The sequence below is a fragment of the Lissotriton helveticus genome, chromosome 10, assembly GCF_964261635.1.
Source record: "Lissotriton helveticus chromosome 10, aLisHel1.1, whole genome shotgun sequence".
Classification (NCBI taxonomy): Eukaryota; Metazoa; Chordata; class Amphibia; order Caudata; family Salamandridae; genus Lissotriton; species Lissotriton helveticus.
In genome coordinates this window covers 1,204,042,905-1,204,067,106 of record NC_136071.1, presented here as the reverse complement: position 1 = coordinate 1,204,067,106, position 24,202 = coordinate 1,204,042,905, and the positions used below count along the sequence as shown (strand labels likewise).

The 24,202-nt window shown below is 45.4% G+C and overlaps 1 protein-coding gene across 1 annotated transcript in view; it reads left to right on the top strand.

Annotated features, from left to right (window-relative positions):
- LOC144784209 (coagulation factor VIII-like) overlaps positions 1-24,202 on the top strand; it is a 357,717-nt gene that overhangs the window by 290,795 nt on the left and 42,720 nt on the right. Inside the window, exons 13-15 of the mRNA XM_078662866.1 lie at positions 2,244-2,450; positions 9,293-12,809; positions 20,427-20,592. Of these exons, the coding sequence (XP_078518992.1) occupies positions 2,244-2,450; positions 9,293-12,809; positions 20,427-20,592 (3,890 nt within the window). The remainder of the gene's footprint in view (positions 1-2,243; positions 2,451-9,292; positions 12,810-20,426; positions 20,593-24,202) is intronic.

The following is a 24,202-nucleotide window of genomic DNA, read 5'->3' as shown; positions in this document are numbered from 1 at the left end:
CCATGGGCACAGAGAGAACCATTGTGGTGCCTTGGCTACAGTGAGAACCACCGGTCACATGGGCACAGTGAGAACCATCAGTCACATGGGCACAGTGAGAAGCATCAGTAACAGGAGTGCACTGAGAAGCAGCAGTCCCATGGGCACAGTGAGAACCATTGTAGTCACATGGGCACAGTGAGAACCATCGGTCACCATCGGTCACATGGGCCCAGTGAGAACCATTGTGGTAACATGGGCACAGTGAAAACCATCGGTCACATGGGCACAGTGAGAAGCATCAGTCACATGGGCAGAGTGAGAACCATCAGTCACATGGGCACAGTGAGAAGCATTGTGGTCACATGGGCATAGTGAGAAGCATCGGTCACATGGGCACAGTGAGAACCATCGCAGTCACATGGGCACAGTGAGAACCATCGGTCACCATCAGTCACATGGGCACAGTGAGAACCATTGTGGTAACATGGGCACAGTGAGAACCATCGGTCACATGGGCAAAGTAAGAACCATCGGTCACATGGGCACAGTGAGAACCATCAGTCACATGGGCACAGTGAGAAGCTTTATGGTCACATGGGCACAGTGAGAAGCACCGGTCACATGGGGACAGTGAGAAGCTTTATGGTCACATGGGCACAGTGAGAACCATCAGTCACATGGGCACAGTGAGAACCATCAGTCACATGGGCACAGTGAGAAGCTTTATGGTCACATGGGCACAGTGAGAAGCACCGGTCACATGGGCACAGTGAGAACCATCGGTCACCATCGGTCACATGGGCACAGTGAGAACCATTGTGGTAACATGGGCACAGTGAAAACCATCGGTCACATGGGCACAGTGAGAAGCATCAGTCACATGGGCAGAGTGAGAACCATCAGTCACATGGGCACAGTGAGAAGCATTGTGGTCACATGGGCATAGTGAGAAGCATCGGTCACATGGGCACAGTGAGAACCATCGCAGTCACATGGGCACAGTGAGAACCATCGGTCACCATCAGTCACATGGGCACAGTGAGAACCATTGTGGTAACATGGGCACAGTGAGAACCATCGGTCACATGGGCACAGTGAGAAGCATCAGTCACATGGGCAGAGTGAGAACCATCAGTCACATGGGCACAGTGAGAAGCATTGTGGTCACATGGGCATAGTGAGAAGCATCGGTCACATGGGCACAGTGAGAACCATCAGGCAAATGGGCACAGTGAGAAGCACCGGTCACATGGGCACAGTGAGAAACATCAGGCACATGGGCACAGTGAGAAGCACCAGTCACATGGGCACAGTGAGAACCATTGTGGCCACATGGGCACAGTAAGAACCATCAGGCACATGGGCTCAGTGAGAATCACCGGTCACATGGGCAAAGTAAGAACCATCGGTCACATGGGCACAGTGAGAACCATCAGTCACATGGGCACAGTGAGAAGCTTTATGGTCACATGGGCACAGTGAGAAGCACCGGTCACATGGGGACAGTGAGAAGCTTTATGGTCACATGGGCACAGTGAGAACCATCAGTCACATGGGCACAGTGAGAACCATCAGTCACATGGGCACAGTGAGAAGCTTTATGGTCACATGGGCACAGTGAGAAGCACCGGTCACATGGGCACACTGAGAACCATCGCATTCACATGGGCACCGTGAGAGCCATCGCAGTCACATGGGCACAGTGAGAACCATTGTAGTCTCTTGGGTACAGAGAGAACCATCGGTCACATGGGCACAGTGAGAACCATCGGTCACATGGGCACAGTGAGAACCATCGGTCACATGGGCACAGTGAGAACCATTGTGGTTACTTGGGTACAGTGAGAACCATCAGTCACATGGGCACAGTGAGAACCATTGTGGTTACTTGGGTACAGTGAGAACCATCAGTCACATGGGCACAGTGAGAACCATTGTGGTTACTTGGGTACAGTGAGAATCCTTCTCCTGTCCTGTCCCGTCCTCTGGTCCTTCCCTCGGTTCATGAGTGGTCGGTGGATGGTGGTGCAGGAGTCCACCTGCTGGGGTTTAAGAGAGATTGCGTGGCATTAAGGTGTGAATGCAGTGACGTCCGTCTGGGAGGCTTGTCCTGTCCAGTCCTCTGGTCCTTCCCTTCGTTCTTGAGTGGACGGTGGTCCAAGAGCCGGGACCTCTTGTTGGCCATGGAACCCTTGCGTTGAGCGGGGTCCTTGAGTGCCTCGACAGCTTCTTCTCCACCTGTCCTGTGTCTCTCCTTCCAGGTGTGAATGGCTACATCGACAACCTGCACCTCAGCCTGTGTCTGAACGAGGTGACCTACTGGTACGTGCTGAGCGTGGGCGCCCAGACCGACTTCCTGTCCGTGTTCTTCGCCGGTAACACCTTCAAGCACAACATGGTATATGAAGACACCCTCACGCTCTTCCCCTTCTCTGGGGACACCGTGGTCATGATCATGGAGAAGCCAGGTCAGTACATCTCATTCTTACTGCAAATACATAAATAAATGAATCAACACTTCAGTTTATTCACGGTTTCAACAAATGAACCATACAAACTTCAGTAAATGTACATGCATCTCTGCTTTCATTTCCACAATATTAAAAAGCTTCACTACCAATCCTGGTTACTAGGCTAGACTCATTCATTCCTTCTCCTATTGGTCCTGATCCACCTGTTGTCTTCGAGGGCCTGATCTCCTCAGAAAATTTTAGAGCTTTTTTTAAATATTAAACTATGAGCGTTTTCTTGTAAACAATCCCTAGCTGCTATATTACTTACCGCCTAAAAGAGTTTGGCAAGATGTATTCAGCCTTTTGTTTAACACACTGTCATGGTTTGGATTCAGACTAGATAATACTTTATTTCGGCAGTGAAACACAGCCATAAAAACGCATTATAAACATAAAAAGCATTATTATAAACATATCTCAGGACCACCACAATAAAACAAGTAAAAAAAACCAGAAAAAATAATTAGTGAAAACTCAATCAAAGTCCCCCTCAATCAAAACAAGTGAATCCTGCCGTGCGGCTCAATGCCCTACAATCATCACATAAACAGATCAAACTGACAGGATCAGGCTGCCAAAACAACATTTGTTTTCTCCAGGCAATAGCACCTTTTAACAAGGAGCGCGTCGCAATCCGCCTCTGCCATGCTTCTCAATGGTGCGCATGGCCAGCTCTTGTCTCCACTCGTTGTCGGCTGAGCCAACAGCTATAGTTCTCTGGCAAGAACGCGCTTCGCGCGCTTCTAGCCGAGACCTAAAAAGGAACAAATGGAGATGCAAAATGTACGGGAGTTTAACCCCTGGAACTAAAGTACTGTCTCAGCGAATGTTCTAATACCGCAAGCTTGGATTAAAGGAATTAAAAACCTTTCGGTGGATACGAACTAGAATTTATGGTAAAAAAGTTAACTGAAGGCTCTGTGGCGAAAACCCATCACAAGGACAGATTAAAACCTTCTTGGGGTCGAACTGACCCAAAAGAAAGCTCAAATGGCACCTTATGTTACCAAATTTGAATCTGGTTAATAGGACTCTGTCCTGGGGCATATACCCAAGACAGATATGGCTCCACGTTAGGAGCCATATTTTCAGTATTCTCTTTAGCTAGGGTGATGTTTCTATGTGTCCTGCAAAATGCAGCACACATAAAAACAGCAAAAATGAAGAGAAATACAGCATTTCTCCTCATGGTGCCATGTTAAGACCAGGCATTTTTTGGTCTTAACCCCTTGGGCGCGGCCGCGATTCTGCACCTGTGCGGCCGTTTTATTGAGTGGGCGGGTTCATGACGGCCCCCAGCCGTCATCAGCACACACCCACCGTGATGCATGACGGACGGGGGCCGTCATCAGCATGGAAGGGGTTAATTTTGACGCTGCCCGATATTTACCCCACCCTTGTAAATATGGGGCAGCATCGAAATCAATGAGTGTTGCGGCGGAACGCCAACAGCAACACCCACTGCCCTCCCCTTGCACGCTAAGTACAGCGTGAAAGGGGGTCTTACTTACAAGGCAGCGTTTAGCCACATTAAGTGGCTTAACACTGCCTTGTAAATAATGCGAAGCTCGTATCGTCACAGGAACAGTCAAAAAGTGTTGTTCCCGTGGCGATAGGGGCTTGTAAATATACTCCTGGGTTTTTTGTTGGCAAAGGTATGTACCCTGTCCAAGCAGGAACCACAATCCTAGTCAGGGTAAGTCAGATACACACCCTAAATTACACCTGTCCTCACCCTCTGGTAGTTAGACACAGAGCAGTCAGGCTTAACTTAAGAGGCAACGTGTAAAGTATTTGCGCAACATTTAAAACTGTAAAACAGTGAAAACACACAAAAAAAGACACCACACCTGGTTAGTAAAATAGAGCTTAATTTAATGAGCAAAAGAAGCCAAAAGGGGTAAAAATCGAATAAGTAGAACTTGAGATATGAATTTCTAAAGAATTAGGTGGAAATAGTGCATAAAAGCGCAAAGCTCCAACTGTGGTTATCTGGTCCCGCCAGACCAGGACAAAGTCACAAGTTCAGGCTGACCAAAATGGAGCATGGACCGGCTACAGGGACCTGCATGCACACTGAAAACAGTTCCTTAAATCCTGATACACGGTCTGCGTCGTGTTGCTTTGCAAGGCTCTGTGTCGTCCAATGTCGGTTCCGAGAAGGACCACAGAAGTCAAGGTACCTTAAGCCCAATCCCAAGGGTCCAGGACTGGGGTGGCACCACTTGGCAGGGTAGACTCACAGATAGCAGAGTCCAAATGCTGTAGCAGGTGAGTTGGAGGGTGCATGCATCAGATCAGCAGAGCAGGAGTCCAGCAGAGTGGCAGTCCTTTCATCAGCCCTGTGGATTCTCTGCCAGGAAGAAGGGTACTGTCTTGGTAGAATCAGAGCCCCTGTACTTATACCCATTTGTGGCTTTGAAGTGGGGTTGACTTTAAAGAGGGTCTTTGAAGTGTACTCAGTGGAATAATTTAGTCTTTTCTAACTCCCACTTCGGAGTTCTGCTTTGACCAGATTTGACCTCACTTGCTTCCATGATTTCTTATCTTCCTATTTACTGGTGCTTACTGGCCTGTCATCAGGAATGCCCCTGTCGATACCCTATTATTGAACGAAATCTCAAATGTTTTCTTGGCCTCTGCCAATATAGGATCCCTATGCCCTTATAGATATGTTGCTGCTGTTTCCCAGCTAGATTTCCATTCCGGTATAACACTCATTCATACCTGGTGCAGATCACCATGGACTAGCCGTTCCCCTTTTCCTTCCCCTTTTCGCTTTGCTCCCACCTAAAACCTGCTTCATCGTGACCTCTGAACTTCATCTATTATATCTTTGTCCTTTTCCTTCCTTTCTCTTCTTACTTGAGATCTCTCTGATTCCGGAGCTCTCTCTGAATATCTAGTTCCAGTGTTTTCTCTGAATATCGGACCCCAGAGCTCTCTAGGCATCTGAGTCCAGGGTTCTCTCTGAGTATCTGGTTGTAGAGCTCTCTCTGGATATCTCATTCCAGAGTCCTCACTGGATATCTGATTCCAGAGTTCTCTCTGGATATCTGATTTCCGAGCCCTCTCTGGATATCTGATTCTGGAGTCCTCTCTTGATATCTGAATCCAGAGCTCTCTCTGAGTATCTGTTTCAGTGTTCCTTCTGGATATCGAACCCTAAAGCTCTGTGGGTATCTGATTCTTGAGCTTCCTGGGATTCCAGTGTGCTCTCTGGCTATCTGATTCCAGAGTCCTTTCTTGATATCCGAAACCAGAGCTCTCCCTGGGTATCTTGTTCCAGAGTTCTCTCTGGATATCTGATTCGACAGATCTCTCTGTATATCTGATCCCAAAGTCCACTCTGAGTATCTGATTCCCGAGCCCTCTCTGGGTGTATGATTCCAGTGTCCTCTATGGATATCTGATTCCAGAGTCCTCTCTGGATATCTGATTCCAGAGTCCTCTCTGGATATCTGATTTCAGAGTCCTCTCTGGATATCTGATTCCAGAGCTCTCTGTGAGTATCAGGTTCCAGATACCTCTCTCTAGATATCTGATTCCAGAGACCTCTCTCTAGATATCTGATTCCAGAGACCTCTCTCTAGATATCTGAATCCAGAGCTCTCTCTGGGTATCTCGTTCCAGAGTTCTCTCTGCAAATCGGATTCCAGAGCTCTCCATGTATCTGATTCCAGTGTGCTCTCTGGATATCTGATTCCAGAGTTCTCTCTGGATATCGGATTCCCGAGCCCTCTCTGGGTGTATGATTCCAGAGTCCTCTATGGATATCTGATTCCAGAGTCCTCTCTGGATATCTGATTCCAGAGCCCTCTCTGGATATCTGATTCCAGAGTCCTCTCTGGATATCTGATTCCAGAGTCCTCTCTGGATATCTGATTCCAGAGTTCTCTCTGGATATCGGATTCCAGAGTCCTCTCTGGATATCTGATTCCAGAGCTCTCTGTGAGTATCAGGTTCCAGACACCTCTCTCTAGATATCTGATTCCAGATACCTCTCTCTAGATATCTGATTCCAGAGACTTCTCTCTAGATATCTGAATCCAGAGCTCTCTCTGGGTATCTCATTCCAGAGTTCTCTCTGCAAATCGGATTCCAGAGCTCTCTGGGTATCTGATTCCAGTGTGCTCTCTGGATATCTGGTCCCAGAGTCGTCTTTGGGTATATGATTCCAGAGTCCTCTTTGGGTATATGATTCCAGAGTCCTCTCTAGGTATCTGATTCCAGAGTCCTATCTGGATATCTGATTCCAGAGTCCTCTCTAGGTATCTGATTCCAGAGCTCTCTGCGAGTATCTGGTTCCAGATCCCTCTCTCTAGATATCTGAATCCAGAGCTCTCTCTGGGTATCTCGTTCCACAGTTCTTTCTGGATATCTGATTCCAGAGCTCTCTGGGTATCTGATTCCAGTGTGCTCTCTGGATATCTGATTCCAAAGTCCCCACTAGATATCTGATTCCAGAGCTCTCTCTGGATATCTGATTCCAGAGCTCTCCCTGGCTATCTGATTCCAGAGCTCTCTCTCTCTAGATATTTTAATCCAGAGCTCGATCTGGGTATATGATTCCAGAGCTCTCTCTTGGTATCTGATTCAAGAGTCCGCTCGTGATATCTGATTCCAGAGCTCTTTCTAGGTATTTGATTCCAGTGTTCACTCTAGATATCTGATTCCAGGGTCCTCTCTTGGTATCTGTTTCAGTGTTCTCCATGGATAGCTAATTCCAGAGTCCTCTCTGGATATCTGAATCCAGAGCTCTCTGGGTATTTGATTCAAGAGCTCTCTCTGGATATCTGATTCCAGAGTCCTCACTGGATATCTGATTCCAGAGCTCTCTCTGGATATCCGATTCCTGAGCTCTCTGGGTATCTGATTCCAGTGTGCTCTCTGGATATCTGATTCCAAAGTCCTCACTGGATATCTGATTCCAGAGCTCTCTCTGGATATCTGATTCCAGAGCTCTCTCTGGATATCTGATTCCAGAGCTCTCTCTCTAGATATTTTAATCCAGAGCTCGATCTGGGTATAGGATTCCAGCGCTCTCTCTTGGTATCTGATTCAAGAGTCCGCTCGTGATATCTGATTCCAGAGCTCTTTCTAGGTATTTGATTCCAGTGTTCACTCTAGATATCTGATTCCAGAGTCCTCTCTTGGTATCTGATTCCAGTGTTCTCCCAGGATAGCTAATTCCAGAGTCCTCTCTGGATATCTGAATCCAGAGCTCTCTGGGTATTTGATTCGAGAGCTCTCTCTGGGTATCTGATTCCAGAGCCCTCTCTCTAGATATCTGAATCCTGGGCACTCTCTTGGTATCTTGTTCCAGATCCCTCTCTCTGGATATCTGATTCCAGAGCTCTCTGGATATCTGATTCCTGAGCTCTCTGGGTATCTGATTCCAGTGTGCTCTCTGGATATCTGATTCTAGAGCTCTCTCTGGATATCTGATTCCAGGGCTCTCTCTCTAGATATTTGAATCCAGAGCTCGATCTGGGTATCTGATTCAAGAGCCCGCTTGTGATATCTGATTCCAGAGCTCTTTCTAGGTATTTGATTCCAGTGTTCACTCTAGATATCTGATTCCAGGGTCCTTTCTTGGTATCTCATTCCAGTGTTCTCCCTGGATAGCTAATTCCAGAGTCTTCTCTGGGTATCTGATTCCAGATCTCTCTATGGGTAATTGATTCAAGAGTCCTCTTTGGATATCTGATTCCAGAGTCCTCTCTGGGTATCTGAATCCATAGCTCTCTCTGGGAACCTCGTTCAAGAGTTCTCTCTGGATATCTGATTCTAGAGCTATCTGGGTATCTGATTCCAGAGTCCTCTCTGGTTTTCTGATTCCAGAGCTCTCGCTTTCTAGATATCTGAATCCAGAGCTCTATCTGGATGTCTTGTTCCAGAGTTCTCTCTGGATATCTGATTCCAGAGTTTTCTCTCTTCCTGGATTTCTAATTCCAGAGCTCGCTCTGGGTATTTGATTCCAGATCTCTCTATTGGTATCTGATTAAGAGTCCTCTCTTGATATCTGATTCCAGAACACTTTCTAGGTATTTGATTCCAGTGTTCACTGTAGATATCTGATTCCAAAATCCTCTCCGAGTATCTGATTCCAGTTGTCTCCCTGGATAGCTACTTCCAGAGTCCTCTCTGGACATATGAATCCAGAGCTCTCTGGGTATTAGATTCAATAGATCTCTCTGTGTATCTGATTCCAGAGCTCTCACTGGGCTCTTATTCCAGAGCCATCTCTGGATATCTGAATCAAGAGCTCTCTGAGTATATAATTCCAGAGCTCTCTCTTGGTATCAGTTTCAAGAGTCCTCTCTGGGTATCTGATTCCAGAGCTCTCCCTGGGTATCTTGTTGCAGAGCTCTCTCTGGATATCTGATTCCAGAGCTCTCTCTGCGTATCTGATTCCAGTGTTCACTCTTGATATCTGATTCCATAGTCTTCTCTGGGTATCTGATTCCAGGGTCCTCACTGGATATCAGATCCCAGAGCTCCTCTGGGTATCTGAAGCCAGAGTTGTCTTTCAGTATCTGGTGCTCGGAGCTCTTTACAGGTGAAATGAAGTCAAAGCTCATTGTGGTTATTTGAAGACACAGCACTTTAAAGAGAACCCAGTTCAGAGGTCTGGGTATCTGAGCTTAGAACCCTCTCCGGTAACCTGAAGCCCGAGCTTTAGCTGAGCTTTTCCCATCTAGGGATTCTACTGTCCTTTCTGCACCTGATCTTCTGTCCTGCTTTAACCTGTGGTCCACTCTTGTTACATAATCTTTTGTTCTTTCCTGACACAGGTGAGTGGAAGCTCGAGTCCTTGAACCCGTACTTCAGAGACAGGGGCATGAGTGCCACCCTCAGGGTCTCCCAGTGCAGCACGGGGTACGGAGGCTTCTACGAGTATGAATACGAGGAAATCCCAGACGAACTAATGGAGGAGAGAGTCCTTCAGCCTCGCGGCCACCCAAAGAAACCAAGGCAGTCTGCTCCAGCTCTACGCCGCTGCTGGAGAGAAAAAAACAACAACTCCAGCACAGCACCAGGAAACGGGGAGAAGATGGCCAACCCTTCCATGAAGTGTGCCGACGACACCCGTCCATCGCACAACAAGACCATCAACCATACAAACAGTACCAGGGATACCGGACGTCCCTCTGCTGGAGCATTGTCTGTGGCTACTGAGTTCACTCCAAATCCACCAGACATTCCCTTCCATCTTCTACAAGAGGGTGCCTTTGAGACACTTACTGGTGTCCATGAGGACGCAATTGAGGAGGCGAACGTAGACACAGACAGAGACCGCTTCACATTTTCCCTGGAGAAAACATTGACTCCTTTTTACAAAGACACCAGAAGTCCTGACAGAGTTGCATTTTCAAAAGTGGAGGCAGATGTCCTGCCAATAAATACTGCTCATAGTAAAGCCGAGATCCCTTTGACGGCAGAAAACAGAGTCCCACCATCGACAGTGCCTGACAAAAGTACTCTCCCTCAAAGTCTAGAGACTCAGGTGGAACTAGGAAAGTTATCAAAACCTTCGCGTCCGCCTCTAAATACTTTGTTCCAGAAAATTGAAGATGATATCACATCATCAGCACCTGGCAGGACTAGAGCCAACACAAGGCCTCCAAACATTGCAACATTACAGAATGAGGCAGTGGCCAAAACAGAGGAGGCCTCCAGTGCTAAAGACAGAGGCCTGCGTGACCAAGCTGAATTACAATCACCGTATGGGCCAGTTAAAGAAGCAGGCTTTGAGAATACAACAGCGGTCCTTTTAGAAAGGTTGGTAGCCCAATCAAAAGTGCAAAGCGAGACTCCAGCAAACTTCAAGGAAACATTCCATAGCAGGAACATGAACTCAGTGGAGCGCATCACACTGCCAAGGAAAATGCTTCCTGCAACAAAACCTTCATTTGAGCACAGCCAGCCTGTTGCAATAAGGGATAGTTCAGACACAAAGGAAATTGATGTCTTAGCAAATAGTAGCAGTACCAAAGAACTCCCTTTTACAGACAAAGAGGGGACCCGGATCAAAGACAATCCAGAAACAGTGAGGTCAGCTAGAAATACAAGGCAGGATATTCAGGGATTGGACACCAATGACACATGCAATCCCCAGCTCCAGGGCTGCCAACAACATGTGAAGAAAAGATCTCTAAGGCGAAAGGTGCCTGTGCCAGCACAGAAAGAGCCTTCTCCAGGCCTGGGAGTAGATTTAGTGAATGGTGAAAGCCACTCTCACCTCAAGCTGGCAGTGAGAGGGAAATCCCTGATTGAGGCCAGGTCGACCACACAGAACAATCTGAACACTATACTTAAAGGAATACCTTTGCAGCCTCCTTGGAGAGAAGTTAATCCACACCTAAGTCAAAGCACAGGAGACACAGGGAAAACCCAGACCATTCCATGGACAGTTGACCAATCCATCTCAGAAAGCCCACGATCAACTAATCTGGAAGGGTTATTCAACCATGTGGTGGACGTCCCAAGTGAGAGACCAACAATGACCCAAATAGGGCATGATGTCAGTGCAAAAGATAGACGTTCTACCCACAGAGGCTTCGTGGCTGCACAAGAAACCGATGGTGGAGCTGTGCCTTACTTTGATGAGAACGTGGCAGGGGAAGGGAAATCGCCACAGTCCAAGGCAGAAGCTCCGGCTACAACACTTCACGAACACGAGATCGTGAACGTAACCCCTGTGTCTTGGCTGCGGGTCTTCAGCAGAAGTAACGCAGTTGGCGCTGATACATCTGAGAAGAAGCAAAGAGACATTGTTCTACTAGCTACTGATTCACCACCCAGCCTTCAAACGTGGATTGAGAATGGAAAATTGTTGCAGAGATCTGGAGTAGAAGACAAGCAGCACAAAGTGATGGACCAAAAGCGACTCAATGAGGTAGGGGGGCGTCCAGCTGCACAGGAAAAAACTGACAATCATGGAAGGCCGTCCTGGAAAAAGGACCATTCTGTCTTCCAAGATGATCCGCAAGTTTTCAAGCCTGTTGCTGTAGCTGATGCATCAGAGTCTAAACCTGAACCCACACAAAGCCAGGCCACAGTAGAGGAGCTGGCTACCCCAACTCCCATGGGCCACCTTTCAAGGAATGTAGAACCGATAATCAGCCCCAACCCTGGGAGCGATATTGGCGATCACATTTCACTGATCGAAGAAATGACATCCCTCGCCTCCAGCACTAGGGAGAGGGACATTAAGAGGAGCCCTCCAAGGAATGCAGAAGAAATTTATCCCACCCACATCACCAAGGTGAGCAATACTGTAGGACACCTTGTAGAGACTATAGACAAGGCGTCTGATATCCCCACAGCTCAGGGGATCAGTACCATGGAAGATGCTGCAACAACTGGGGGACAAATCTCTCCTACTCCAAGCATTTGGGGAAGCAATCCAGTGAAGCTCCTTCCAATGAACACAAAACAGATCCTTGCCAGGGAGAACCACACTGTGCAAACAGTCCCAATGAACACAGAACAAACCTCTGCCACCTTCATTAACAAGGAGACGGACACTGTCAACTATCTTCCAAAGGATGCAGGATATGACTCCCACACAACTAACCATAAAGAGGGTGGTAGTGTAACAGAGATTCCAGAGGACACAGAACATATATTTCCCACCCTCTACACCAAGCAGACCAATATTATAGACCACCGACTAAAAGATACAAAGCAGAACTTTCACACCACCAGCTCCAAAGATAGCAGTGCTGTGAGGCACATTCCAGAGAGCAAAGAAAACACAACTCAAATCCACTACACTAAAGAAAGTAGAACTGGGGCACATGTTTCAGGTAACGTAAAACAACCCATTCCCACCCACAATCCCATGACGATGGCTGCCATTGGATACCATCCAGCTAAGAGCGTTCATTCTTCGACTGTCAGCAGCTCCATCGAAAGTGATACAACAGCGAATCCTCAACTCAGCCTACGACCTGCCAGCATCCATGAAATGTTGGAAGAGAGAAACAATAGAATGCCCATGAGGAGCACTCATCCACTGCCAAAAGAACTGAATGAGTCTCAGGAGCCCTTCATTCAGCCACAGACCCAAAACATCCTGTCCGAATTGGTGAACTCTGACCCATTGCCTCTGGCACCCCGTGCAATAGAATATGATGATTACCACGGCGTCGACAAGAGCACTGAAGACTTTGACATCTACGACGAAGGTGAAGACAACCCTGATCTACGCAATAATGGAGGAGGAAACATTCGGTCTTATTATATTGCAGCAGAAGAGGTGATGTGGGACTACGGCATCCAGAACTCTGCTCACTCAGGAAGCAGGTGAGGCTTATCCTACATATGCCTTTTCAGAATGAACATACTGGGTAAGGGTTTGTAGGTGAAACTTAACTAGTCTAGCAATCCTCAAGCGCTTTCCCACCTGGATAACATTATTTATAATTCTCTGCACCTGCATAATGAGTGTGGTGGAAAGCAGGACAGGAATGGTCTGGAATAAAAACATTATTTTTGGCAGAATAAACTTCTAGCTGCTATCGGTTTTCCAGTCATGAAAGCCCATATGCCAGGACTTCAAGTTTTGCTATAATGTTTGCAAGTGTGGGGTGTAGTAAGCTGAAGCGAGTTATTCCACAGAGTAAGTTAAGTTAGTACCAAAGTAGATATTACATTGTGTAGACAAACTGAAGGGGAAGCACACCTGCAAATCATTTACCTGCTTCTGGATACTCAAAACCTGTTTTTTGTAAGTGCACTTAAGACCTCAAAACTCACCTTTTTCTGTACATATATTGCACCAATAACAGGACAATTCCTCCATCTGCATATCTGTTCCAGTCATGGTCATGTCTTTATTGATCCTTATGCTATACCAAATTAAAGTTCTCAGGTTCCTGCCTGTACTCACCCGTGTTGATCATGTCCTTCACATGTTGCAAGATGACTGGCTAATAGTCTCAATGTCTTCAAGCAATGGCCTTTTCCTCTTCTTTCATGACCTCAGCTTCTGCCAGCTGGGATACGTTTCTCAGAGCTCCATACTGCATTAATTCTCACCCCCATCTTTGTTGTTGGTATCTGCGATACCCAGGGTTTTCAGTGTATTTTTCAGGTTTACAGAAATTATTTGATTTCTATAAGCAAAAGGGGGGTCTGTTAGTAAGGAACTTGCTTACAATGCAGTGATCCTGTGAGCACCTTCATATTTCTGCATCGTCGAGGTAGGAGCTTGCCAGACCTCGAAACCGTTTAATTTCTATTTTGATACACTACCTCCTCCTTTGCTTCAACCATGGTCATTATTTCCTATTTGTTATCAAAGAAGTGCACTTTTATAAGGATGTCAGGTAGACAGGCCGCCCCTGAGACCTCTGGCCCTGCTGTGTGTGTCCAGAGATGTCTAAATTTGCTAATCCTCAGTTCAGCCCCATATCAGTTGCAGTAGCTCTCAAATGTCTTGGCCCCCCGCCCCTCCAGGCAGACCCCTGATGTGGATGTTGTTTCACCTCAGTCAGTTTTCTAAATCTTCTTGCATGGGGTGTAATTCCTTGTTCTGTTGTTGAAGACAAACAATGAGCCCCCTCATTCTAGGCTGTTCCCTGATCTGTTGTCTGAAGTCTTCATACATGCCAACATGTAGAAGAGGTAAGTGGAAGATTTTAATAAAATAATCTGGAGGATGTATCTCCCCCATTAACTTTTATTAGGCATCAAAAATCCAGAGTCTCCCGCCTGAATAGGGTCGCTTGGCATGTATGCATCTTTTCAATATAATCCACTCTTGCTCACATAAACGTCAGGCCACCTTTAAGTTTTTAATGGGAATCTTTATTTGGATTTTATTGTGCTCACATCCATATTAATATCTTTTGCTTGAGTTTTATAGTAAGTCCAGGGCGATCTCAGCTCGTTCTTGACCCAAAGTAGTACCAGTCATCGATGGTGGGCGTAGGTGACATGCTGTTTTTCATCATCTTTTGCCCCTTGTTTGTAAGTCAGCATGTCTTTAACCAAAGCTTCTCTTGAGCCTCTTCTGGCTGCCATAGTGTCCCACAGAATTTGTAGGTAGAAGGGTAGCTTCATGGGGTAACATAGCAACAAAACATGGATGAAGTACTCCACCAGTAGCAAAGTCACTGGGAACGTAAGGCAGCTAAATCTGATCCTCTGTGCACTGGTTGAGCTCATGTCGAGTGTTGGATCGAGCGCTGTTGATATTTCCATGGGGCCATGAGGAGCCACTCCTCTGCTGTGCAGCACTCGTGCAGGCGCAGATTCAGGACTGTTGGCCTTGCTGTGTTCGACAGGAGATATTTCCCAGATAACAAGCCGATTTAGCCTGTTCATCTGTACACTGCAGCTCTAGGAGTTATTCAGTTTCTGTCTTCCACTCACATGATAGTTCACAAATCTATCCTCACTTCTCGTGAATTGCCTCAGTGCTGTTTAATTGAGTGGCCATCTTGAACACACTATGTACTCCTGATGTTGGTGCGGGCCGGCCCATATATGTCAAGATGCCGGAAACACACTCTATGTAGGAATCACTACAAGTCTCCGGTGGAGACTCCAGACAATGCACAACTCTGCAGCTAGACTCACACTCGGCGTCCTCAGAAGGACCCACATCACACCCCATCTCAAGAAATTACACTGGCTCCCAATTCAGAAGAGATGCCAGTTCAAGATGCTGACCCATTCCTACAAGGCCTTGCACAACAAAGAACCAGCATACATCATCAAACGCATGGCCTTCCACCAACCAACCAGGTACCTTCTCCAGCAATTCAGGAAATAACTAAAGACCTGGATGTTTGAATGATCAAACCACCAAGCAGCAGCCAACATCTCCAGCAGCTCGAGACCCTCACGGGTGATTTGCCATGCTTTATAAATGTTTGATTGATTTGGCCACACGCAGCAATCAAGTTGCACACACTCCACTTACCTCTCAACTTTGATTGATTGACTTGGGGAGGGAACCAACCTTCAGGTCACGCTTTCCAATTTATCCAGTATGCAGACAGGTCCCCATCTCACTGCTGTTGCCTGAGTCGTGCAGTGTTTGCTACTCCTGTGAGACTTACACTGTACTAGGGAGTTCCTGCTAGTATAGTCCTTTTTCTTGTGTAGTGGGCAGAAAGAAGCACTTATCACTGTTACACTTTGTAGCAGCATCTTTGCTTTCACCGTTATCTCTGTTATGAGCCGACTGCTGTGCGAAAGGGCAGAGAAATCCAGCTCTCACCTCTTTGGTTTTCTCCTGTGACTCCCATGGAGGTTTGAGATTGTCACTGTGTTCGCTTGTTGTGTCTCTGCCACTCCCTTGTCACATCTGGAAGACACGGAGGCAAGAAGGGGGATCAGTTTCTTTAGAAAAAGGTGTTTTAATTAGGGGTTGAATGAAGAGCCACATAGATTTGACTACTCCTTTCCCTAGCTAACTACACCCCTTCTCAGAAGGTTGCTTTCAAACTAGCATCACAGAGGGGGACAGTGAGAAGAAAGGAAACACATCCGTATGGATGTGTGATGCTCAAGGTTGTGCCACACACCAGCGATTCTGTCACTAGAAAGCTATTTTCAAAGCCTGTCATTAGAACCTACACCGCCACATAGGACTCTTGTCGTGATGTGCATCCCTGGACAGGTGCTGTGTCATCTTGGAGGGTGTACTCAGCATAAACCCATATTTATGACCCATATGCATCTGCGTGGCGTATCTGTGTGCTTTTCACATGTGCATCTGAATGTGTGTGTGTGTGCTCTCACCCCATAGAGTTTGTGTGTACTCGTTGTGTTAACACTATTACTTTATGGTCTGGGCCTGATGATTTTATTACTTTATGGTCTGGGCCGGATGATTATGCGCTCAGGAAATAAGTTACCCAGACGACTGGACCTGATCAGGAAACGAGTCACCCACTCAGCAGCCATCTTGATTATCCCAATACTATAAAGGCACTCCCCACCCACACCCGGTTGCTAGGTAATCAGGAATCAGTGCGGCCTCTGTCGTATGTTCAGAGCAGCTCTGGTCGCCTTAGGACTTCATGATAACAGCATCTAGTGGACCCTGATTCATGAGCCTGCAGAGGACCTCAGCGCATCATTCTGTGTCACGAGTCTGCAGTGGACGTTGTCATCCCGTGTCACGAGTCTGCAGTGGATGTCAGCATGTCATCCTGTGTCATGGACCTGCAATGGATATAGGCACATTTGTAACTGTAGAGTAAGTCATGCCATCAGTCGCGCACCCCAAGGGGTATCTTTAATGCCTTACAATAGAGTCTCGCCACAACAGCTCTCTGCAAAGTTATCAAGTCAGTACATAGAGGACTACAACTGCTTCTTTATTATTTTGTCCCATTTCCTTCATTGTGACACAAGCCAGCAATAATGAGGTCTGCAATGCAGTATGGGGCGTGGTAGGACAAACACAAATGTCTTTCGCGCTGGGTTCAGGATATCTAAGGTTAATGCATCCGACAGATTGCCTAGCCCACATATGCTAAATTAGCCAGAGCGGTGGACGCTGACCAGGTACTGACATCCATCGTAGAATTGATCACAAGTCTATTACAAAAACAGTACGTAGGGAGGTAGCTGGATTGTTTCGCAAGGGGAAGCCTGATTCTACTGGTGGTAAGGGAATTCCATGGATATTTCCTCCTCCATTACTCACCAATGGTAGCTCATCTTTTACTCGTGCTTCTGCTTCTACTCCCCCTCTTGATGTACCAGGGGTTGAAACTGCCACACCCACTCGGACTCATACAATACACTTCATACAGCCTCCCACCATTCCATATGTGGCTCCAGAAAGGTTCTATGGTGATCCCAAAATATGTTCCATATTCCTTAGTCAATGTAAGTTACACTTCCTATGCAAACCTGCAACCGTCTCTGATGAGAAGAGTAAAATGGCATTTGTTCTGTCATATTTAGGTGGGTAACACCACCAGTTGGTCTATCCTCATCATTAAATGCAACAACCCTATTCTATACAATTTCACCGCCTTTTGCAATGAAATAATAAAAACTGCTTGACTGCAGGACACATGGGCTTTCTTTGGATAGGGAGCTGATTACCCTGCAGCAAGGCACACCTGACCTTTTGTCTTATATAACCAAATGTAATAGACTAGTGGTTGAAAACGCATGGCCAGAAGCCAAACACTCCTCATTATTTTACCCAGGTCTTATTAGCGAGCTCAGGAACCTACTAGTCCAGGTGGTCAACCTACCAGACACTTGTGAGGAACGTATAGCTTTAGCTGTTCAGTTGAATCGCAGATTGCTGGAACTAAAAGGAGATAAAACTATAATGGACTCTAAGGTGATCATGGTCTGAACTAAGGTCTTGGTGGGAGAGAATGATTTGAAACGATTTAAAAGGAAGTAACAACCCTGAACCCATACAGGTGAATGGAATCAGAGTATCTCTGATTCAAGTAGAACATGAGAAAAGGAGAAACATGAAGTTGTGATTACACTGTGGCAAATGTGGCCACTTTATGAAAAATTGCAGAACTCACCCTAAGTTAGGAGAAGGAAGAACAGGAAGGAGCAAGCCATAGCACACATTCAGATAACACCAAAGGTAGCGGGAAACTAGTACTCTTGGGTTTGAAAGAGATCCCTGACTCAAGACAACCAATGACCCAAGAGATCTCTACGTTTGTGGCAAACATGCAGCAGGGAGCTGTGCCCATATAAACTTCAATATCACTCTGACCTTACCAGATGCTAGACAAGTGCAGATAGAGGCCCTCCTAGATTACAGAGCTACTGGTAATATAATTCATCACTCATTGGCTAGTCAGCTAAGGATACCATGCATTAAAAAGGCAGTCCTAACCTCCGGCCAGTGCGTTACCACACACTTTCTATAATTATGCACTTAGGGCTCAGCCATTACAAGAGCATCCATTTTGACCTTACTGACGCACCTACTATCCACATGATCATAGGAATGCCATGGCTCACCTTGTACAACCACACCATATATTGGGCTGCTCACACAGTTGTCCTAGAGTCGGCCTACTATAAAAAAAACATTGTACCGAACAAATAAAAGCGCTGCACTCAGCGAACAGTACTCCAGCTTGTTGTTTATCTTATGGTAGTAAGGACTAAATCCGTGGTGTTTCCACCTTACCTCCTAACTATCAAGACTTTCATGAGGTTTTCAGCAAGGAACAAACATGTCAATTACCCCGCATCGTGAATATGATTGTAGGATAGATCTGATGCCAGGAGCTAATATACCTTGCAGCAGGATTTATGCTCTGGCGGAGCCAGATAATCAGCATCTCTTACAATACTTAGATGAAAACCTGGCATCAGGATACATACATCTTTCCTATATGTCCTTCGCAGTCCCTGGCCTCTTTGCCTCTTTTCTTCATCTCAAAGAAGGGGGGTGACTACGCCCCTGCATTGACTACAGGGTGGGAATAAGTTAAATAATGTTACCAGTTGCCAATTATTCCTGTACTACTGGATTAACTAAAAGAAGCTAAGGTATTCACAAAACGTGGAGCAATCCAGCATGTGGATGTCCGAAAGGGTGACAAATGGAAAACTGTATTCAGGACCATATTTGGCATGTTCAAATATCAGGTCATGCCCTTCGGACTTTGCAATGCCCCTGCTGCCTTACAATATTTTATGGATCATGTTCTACAAATCTACCTGGATGTCTTCTGTGTGATGTACATTGACAACATTCTCATAGTCTCTGACACTATGAAAACACACATTGATCATGTCAAAGATATGCTTATATGCCTAAGAGGGAACTATCTCTTTGCAAAGCTGGAGAAGTGTCAGTTTCATGCATCCAAGATTGAGTTCCTGGGTTACGTGATCAGCCCTGAAGGAATCAAGATGGCCAACAACAAAGTAGCGGCCAGCACTCAGTAGAACACTCTGACAACCGTGAAACTTTTTAAAGCTTTCTCGGCTTTGCAAACATTTACTGGAGGTTTATACAACATTTCTCCACTGTAGTATGACCTTTGACACAACTCCTGTGAAAAAAGGCAGCTTTTAAGTGGACAGAAGCCGAGCTAGCATTCAGTCAATTGAAAAAGCAATTCACACAGGCCCCAATATTAGGGCTTCCGGACGTGACCTTGCCATTTCAGTTGGAAGCTGACACGTCGTATCATGCGATAGGAGGTGTCCTGTAACAACAACATCCAGTCACATCCAGAGGCACCCAGTGGCTTTTTATTCCCGGAAATGTACCCCCAGCGAACTGAACTATAGCATTACAGATAAGGAAATATTGGCCATCAAGAAAGCCTTTGAACAGTGAAGAAACTACTTGATTAGGACTCACCATATGGTCGACATCTACACTGACCATTGGAATTTCAGTTCTTGAAATTGCTAGGATCCTCAAACCACGTGAACTTCGATGGTCACTGTTCTTTTTCTGATTTAGATTTTTTTTAATAAAATATCGCCCTGGGGCACAGAATGGTAAAGCAGATGCCTTGTCTTGGACACAGGATCAAACACCTACCATACGAGAGAAACTATCTCCAAAACCACCATTAATTTTACATGAAGGCAATTCAGGGGAGGAACACGTCCTGAACATAAATGTTAATATAGGGGATCAGGAGTTCTTATCCACTGTAAAAAAAAAAGCAACACAAGATATAAATAGCCATGACTGGATTTCCACAGAGAACAAGAGGAAGAAGGAACATGGCCTGCTATTTCATCAGAACGTCACATGTGCTAGGTTCAGGATATCTCAGGTTAGTGCATCTGACAACCTGTCTTTGCATGGCACACCAGAAGTTCTGTGTCTAGGAAGCCATGTTCAAAGCCTCAAGTATGACCCTCCAGGGGTCCTGTGGGGAGGGAATGCCTTTCAGATGATCCTGGGCACTATTCTGAATATATTTCTCCTTTTTGTAGGGTCCAGGGCAATGGTTGGGCAAAACCTCTCCTACTGTACAAGAAGGTGGTTTTTCGTGCCTACATGGACAGTCATTTCACAGAGCCTGTGATCCGCGGGGAACTAGACGAGCACCTTGGCATCATGGGACCATACATCCGGGCAGAGATAAACGATGTAATCATGGTGAGTCACAGTACCCATCTGCTTGTATCTTTACACTCTCTTGCAAAGACCTCTCAAATGCCCTCTGAAGATGAAGGGTAATCAAACAACCATCCTCTGGCACCCAGTGCAATGTGTGTATTGAAGGTGGCGGCTAAGATAGCAGCTTGTACGTTTTGTTCCCATATCTTCTGAAGAAACAGACACTCTAGAAATAAAGGTTCCTTGTCTCTGAAACAAAAGAGGAGCAGTGGAGCCAAACAAGATACGTGTGTGAGTTTGGGAAATTTGTTTGAGTACGAATGTGATAAATTGTTGAATGAATAATTTTTATAAGAAATATATATATTTGTGACTGACAGTTGTAAGGCGAGTTACCATCTAGATCTAACCATATCATTATTCAACACAATTTTTTTTATTGTTAGTTCATAATTTTGTATTTTTAAATCTTCTGGATTCATTTGTAGACAATATTCCTTATCCTACTTTGTCTTGTTTTTTTAAGTACTTTCTCTACACTTGTACATTCTATCCTGATGACCGTGCTGCTGATGAATGCTTCTGTAAAATAACCAGCAGGGTAGGTTGGGACGTCCCAGGGATTGAGTGGTTGTTTGTAGGTCACATCTGGGAGGCGTCAATGTACGTTCTTATATCTTTGGAATCACAGGGAAGGAGAAGGGACTTGAAGCTTAATTGCAGACTATGGGACCTGTAGACCTAGATAAACCCTCTACTAAGGAATCCCAGGCAGACCTCCATGGCTTGAGTATGTGCGTCTGGGTGCTGAATGGTGTATGAAGCCTTCTCCTGCTGTGACCAGAGCTTCACAACTGTGAAGTTCTTCCCTTCTCTGCTGCAGCACTTCTCTGCTCCTTCCCCTTTCCCTGTCTCAATGCTTTGGTTCTCCATTCCCTCTTCCTTGACGTTCCTCTAGGGCCTTGCAGCGGTTCATCGCCAGAATGATCAACAATTACTGTAGTCGCACCGCAGGCTAAACTTTCTTCTCAAACAGTACTCAAGGAAAAGACTCAAGACCTGGCTTTTCGACTGAGCCCGCATCCCAGCACCTGCATTACCTCACGGGTGATAAGTAGCACTCTACAAATACCGATTGATAGATTGATCTATCACTAGTTCTTTCTCAGCCAAGTCCAAGATGCTGTCACCAGCACCACCGCCAAGACCTGCGTGCAATAGTTCGCCCTCCCTCAGATGTCCGTGCTCTCCACTGTAGGTCCCTTTACGCTCCTTGCTCCGTTCTCCATGGTAACCGCACTTCATCAGAAATCTCTGAGCTACAGGGAGCAATTGTTACTGATATGTGTGATTCTGCACAGCACTCACATGGAGATTGTACTATATCTGTAGACTGTGTGGAGATCTGCTTACTCAAACTGCATATGTATCTAGATAAAGATTAAAATGTAAATGTAAATCCAGTACTTGTATAGGGCACAAAGCGCCCCTGAAAGGGTATCTCACGCTGGGGGCCTTTGGGAATATTAAGCAAGCTATTGACCAGAGTCGCATGGTGCTGGGCTGACCTGCCGCATAGCCAGGGATTGAACCGTGATCCGCAGCATCCAGCGTCAGTCGCCCTGGCCGCGGCGCCACACCTCTTCCCAGAGGCTGCTCTCAATAGTGAGCATTTCAATACACTCAGACAGCAGAGAGGACAGCCATAGACTATTTGCAGCCTATCTACCTCAATATGTGATCCAAACGCTGGCCAATGACGCGGAGAGACACAGCGCTACGGCCCCACACAGAGGCTGAACTGGTATCATCTTCTACTATAGTTAAGGTAACAACAAATAAATCCTCAGATGTCTCCACTGCATCTCACTGCTGACTTATTGATCTTCATTGTTCATATTCAAGCGCGCGCCTTGGACGTCTCTCACCTGCACTGACGTGATAGAAGCAGTTTTTATTCCTTTCGGTGGAAATGCTTGCAATAAGTCTAACCACCGGCAATTACTTGGGGTAACATTCCAACCCGTCGTTCTTTTGCTTACCAGGTCACCTCAAATTAAACCCAGCAATATGTAAGTCAGCCGTGGTCCAACCCAAACTACTAACCTAGATGCTCTCTGACCCGGAATACAAGCAACCCAAGACCGGTTTGAGCCTGATCTCTCCTCCTCAATTGGGGGTACCTTGGTTCCTGTGCTGCAGTGAGTACGAGACCCACATCTTGTCAGACGGCCACTCAGGACATTACATCAAACACACAAAAGGTGATAGAAGGAATGTCTGCAGTTTGTCTGACACTAGCATCCACTAGAGGGAGCATTTCAACCCATCGTTCTTTTCCCCACTAACCACCTCAGATTAGACCCAGTCTGTGCCAATGCAACCAATTTAAATATATATATTTTCAATTTTCCCTTTACTTTACCATAGAGCGACTCAGCCATAAGGATTTTTTAACTAGTAAATAAAAATATAAAGTATACTTTTATGTTTAATATTAATGTAAGTTCATTTTATATATTTATTTTAAATGTAGAACATCTTCTGAAAAAGACTGGACCACTAGTAACTTAATTTGGAAATAAATCTCTCCTTAATAAAAGTATATTAAATTACAAATATTTTTCTAAAGTGTAAATTAAAATATTAATTCCAGCTAAAGGAAAAAACATTATGCGTTAATGATTAAAAGTGATGTATAGAAATAATTACAATTAATTCAGTTATATTTTAATACAAATATTGTTACATTAATATTTAGATTCAAATTATGGTATTAAAATACTGTATAATTAAATATTACATATCTGCAATTTCTATATTTTACTTAACATTAAATTATATGTATTCATATTTTTTATTTTAAATAAATATATTTAATTTAGCAATATTTTCTATGAGGGTTTTATTTTATTTTTTTCTGTGCGAAGATGTTGCAGTACCAGTCATTGGCGACGTATGGTGCTGGACTTGCTACTTTTTTGATTTACTAGTAACTTACATTGGATTTTTGTGAATAAGCAAAAAGTAGTAAACTTACTCAAAAGTGTAAATTGCTCAAAAGTACTAGTTACGTTTATGAATCAGGACTTTTTTATTGTGGGCATAAAAATTAGGATAATGAGTTATATACTTCTCAGGCTGCCATTGATTCAGAGAGCCATAGCTCTTCTATTGGTTGAAACTACTCGCGTGCCCGAAAGCAGCATTTCATTCAAGTTGGTGACCCGCGGTGTAGTGGTGAAGAATACGTCCCCTGCTCTCATCTTCCATAGAGGTAAGGTTTACAAATCAGCAGATGACTTACAAGAACTTTGCTTTGTTAATTATAGGGACCCACGTCTACGGTGCCTTCCAATAAGAGCATCCCTCAAGAGTCGTGGAACTGGAGGATGTGACTTTGAGCACAAACCAACCTCCCGGCTTTGAACAAGCAGATTCCCAAACAGTTCATTTATTTCCTCTATAAATATAAGTTACTCATAGTTTCTGCTCCTTCCATTCTTTGTGGCTCTTCCACCTCCCAGGAAGGGTTGGACAAGCTATTGTAAAATACTGTATAATAAATATTAATATTGCGCCCATAGAGATGAAATGCTACTGACAGGTAACACCAGTTCTCCATATTGAGTATCAGACTCCATTAAAT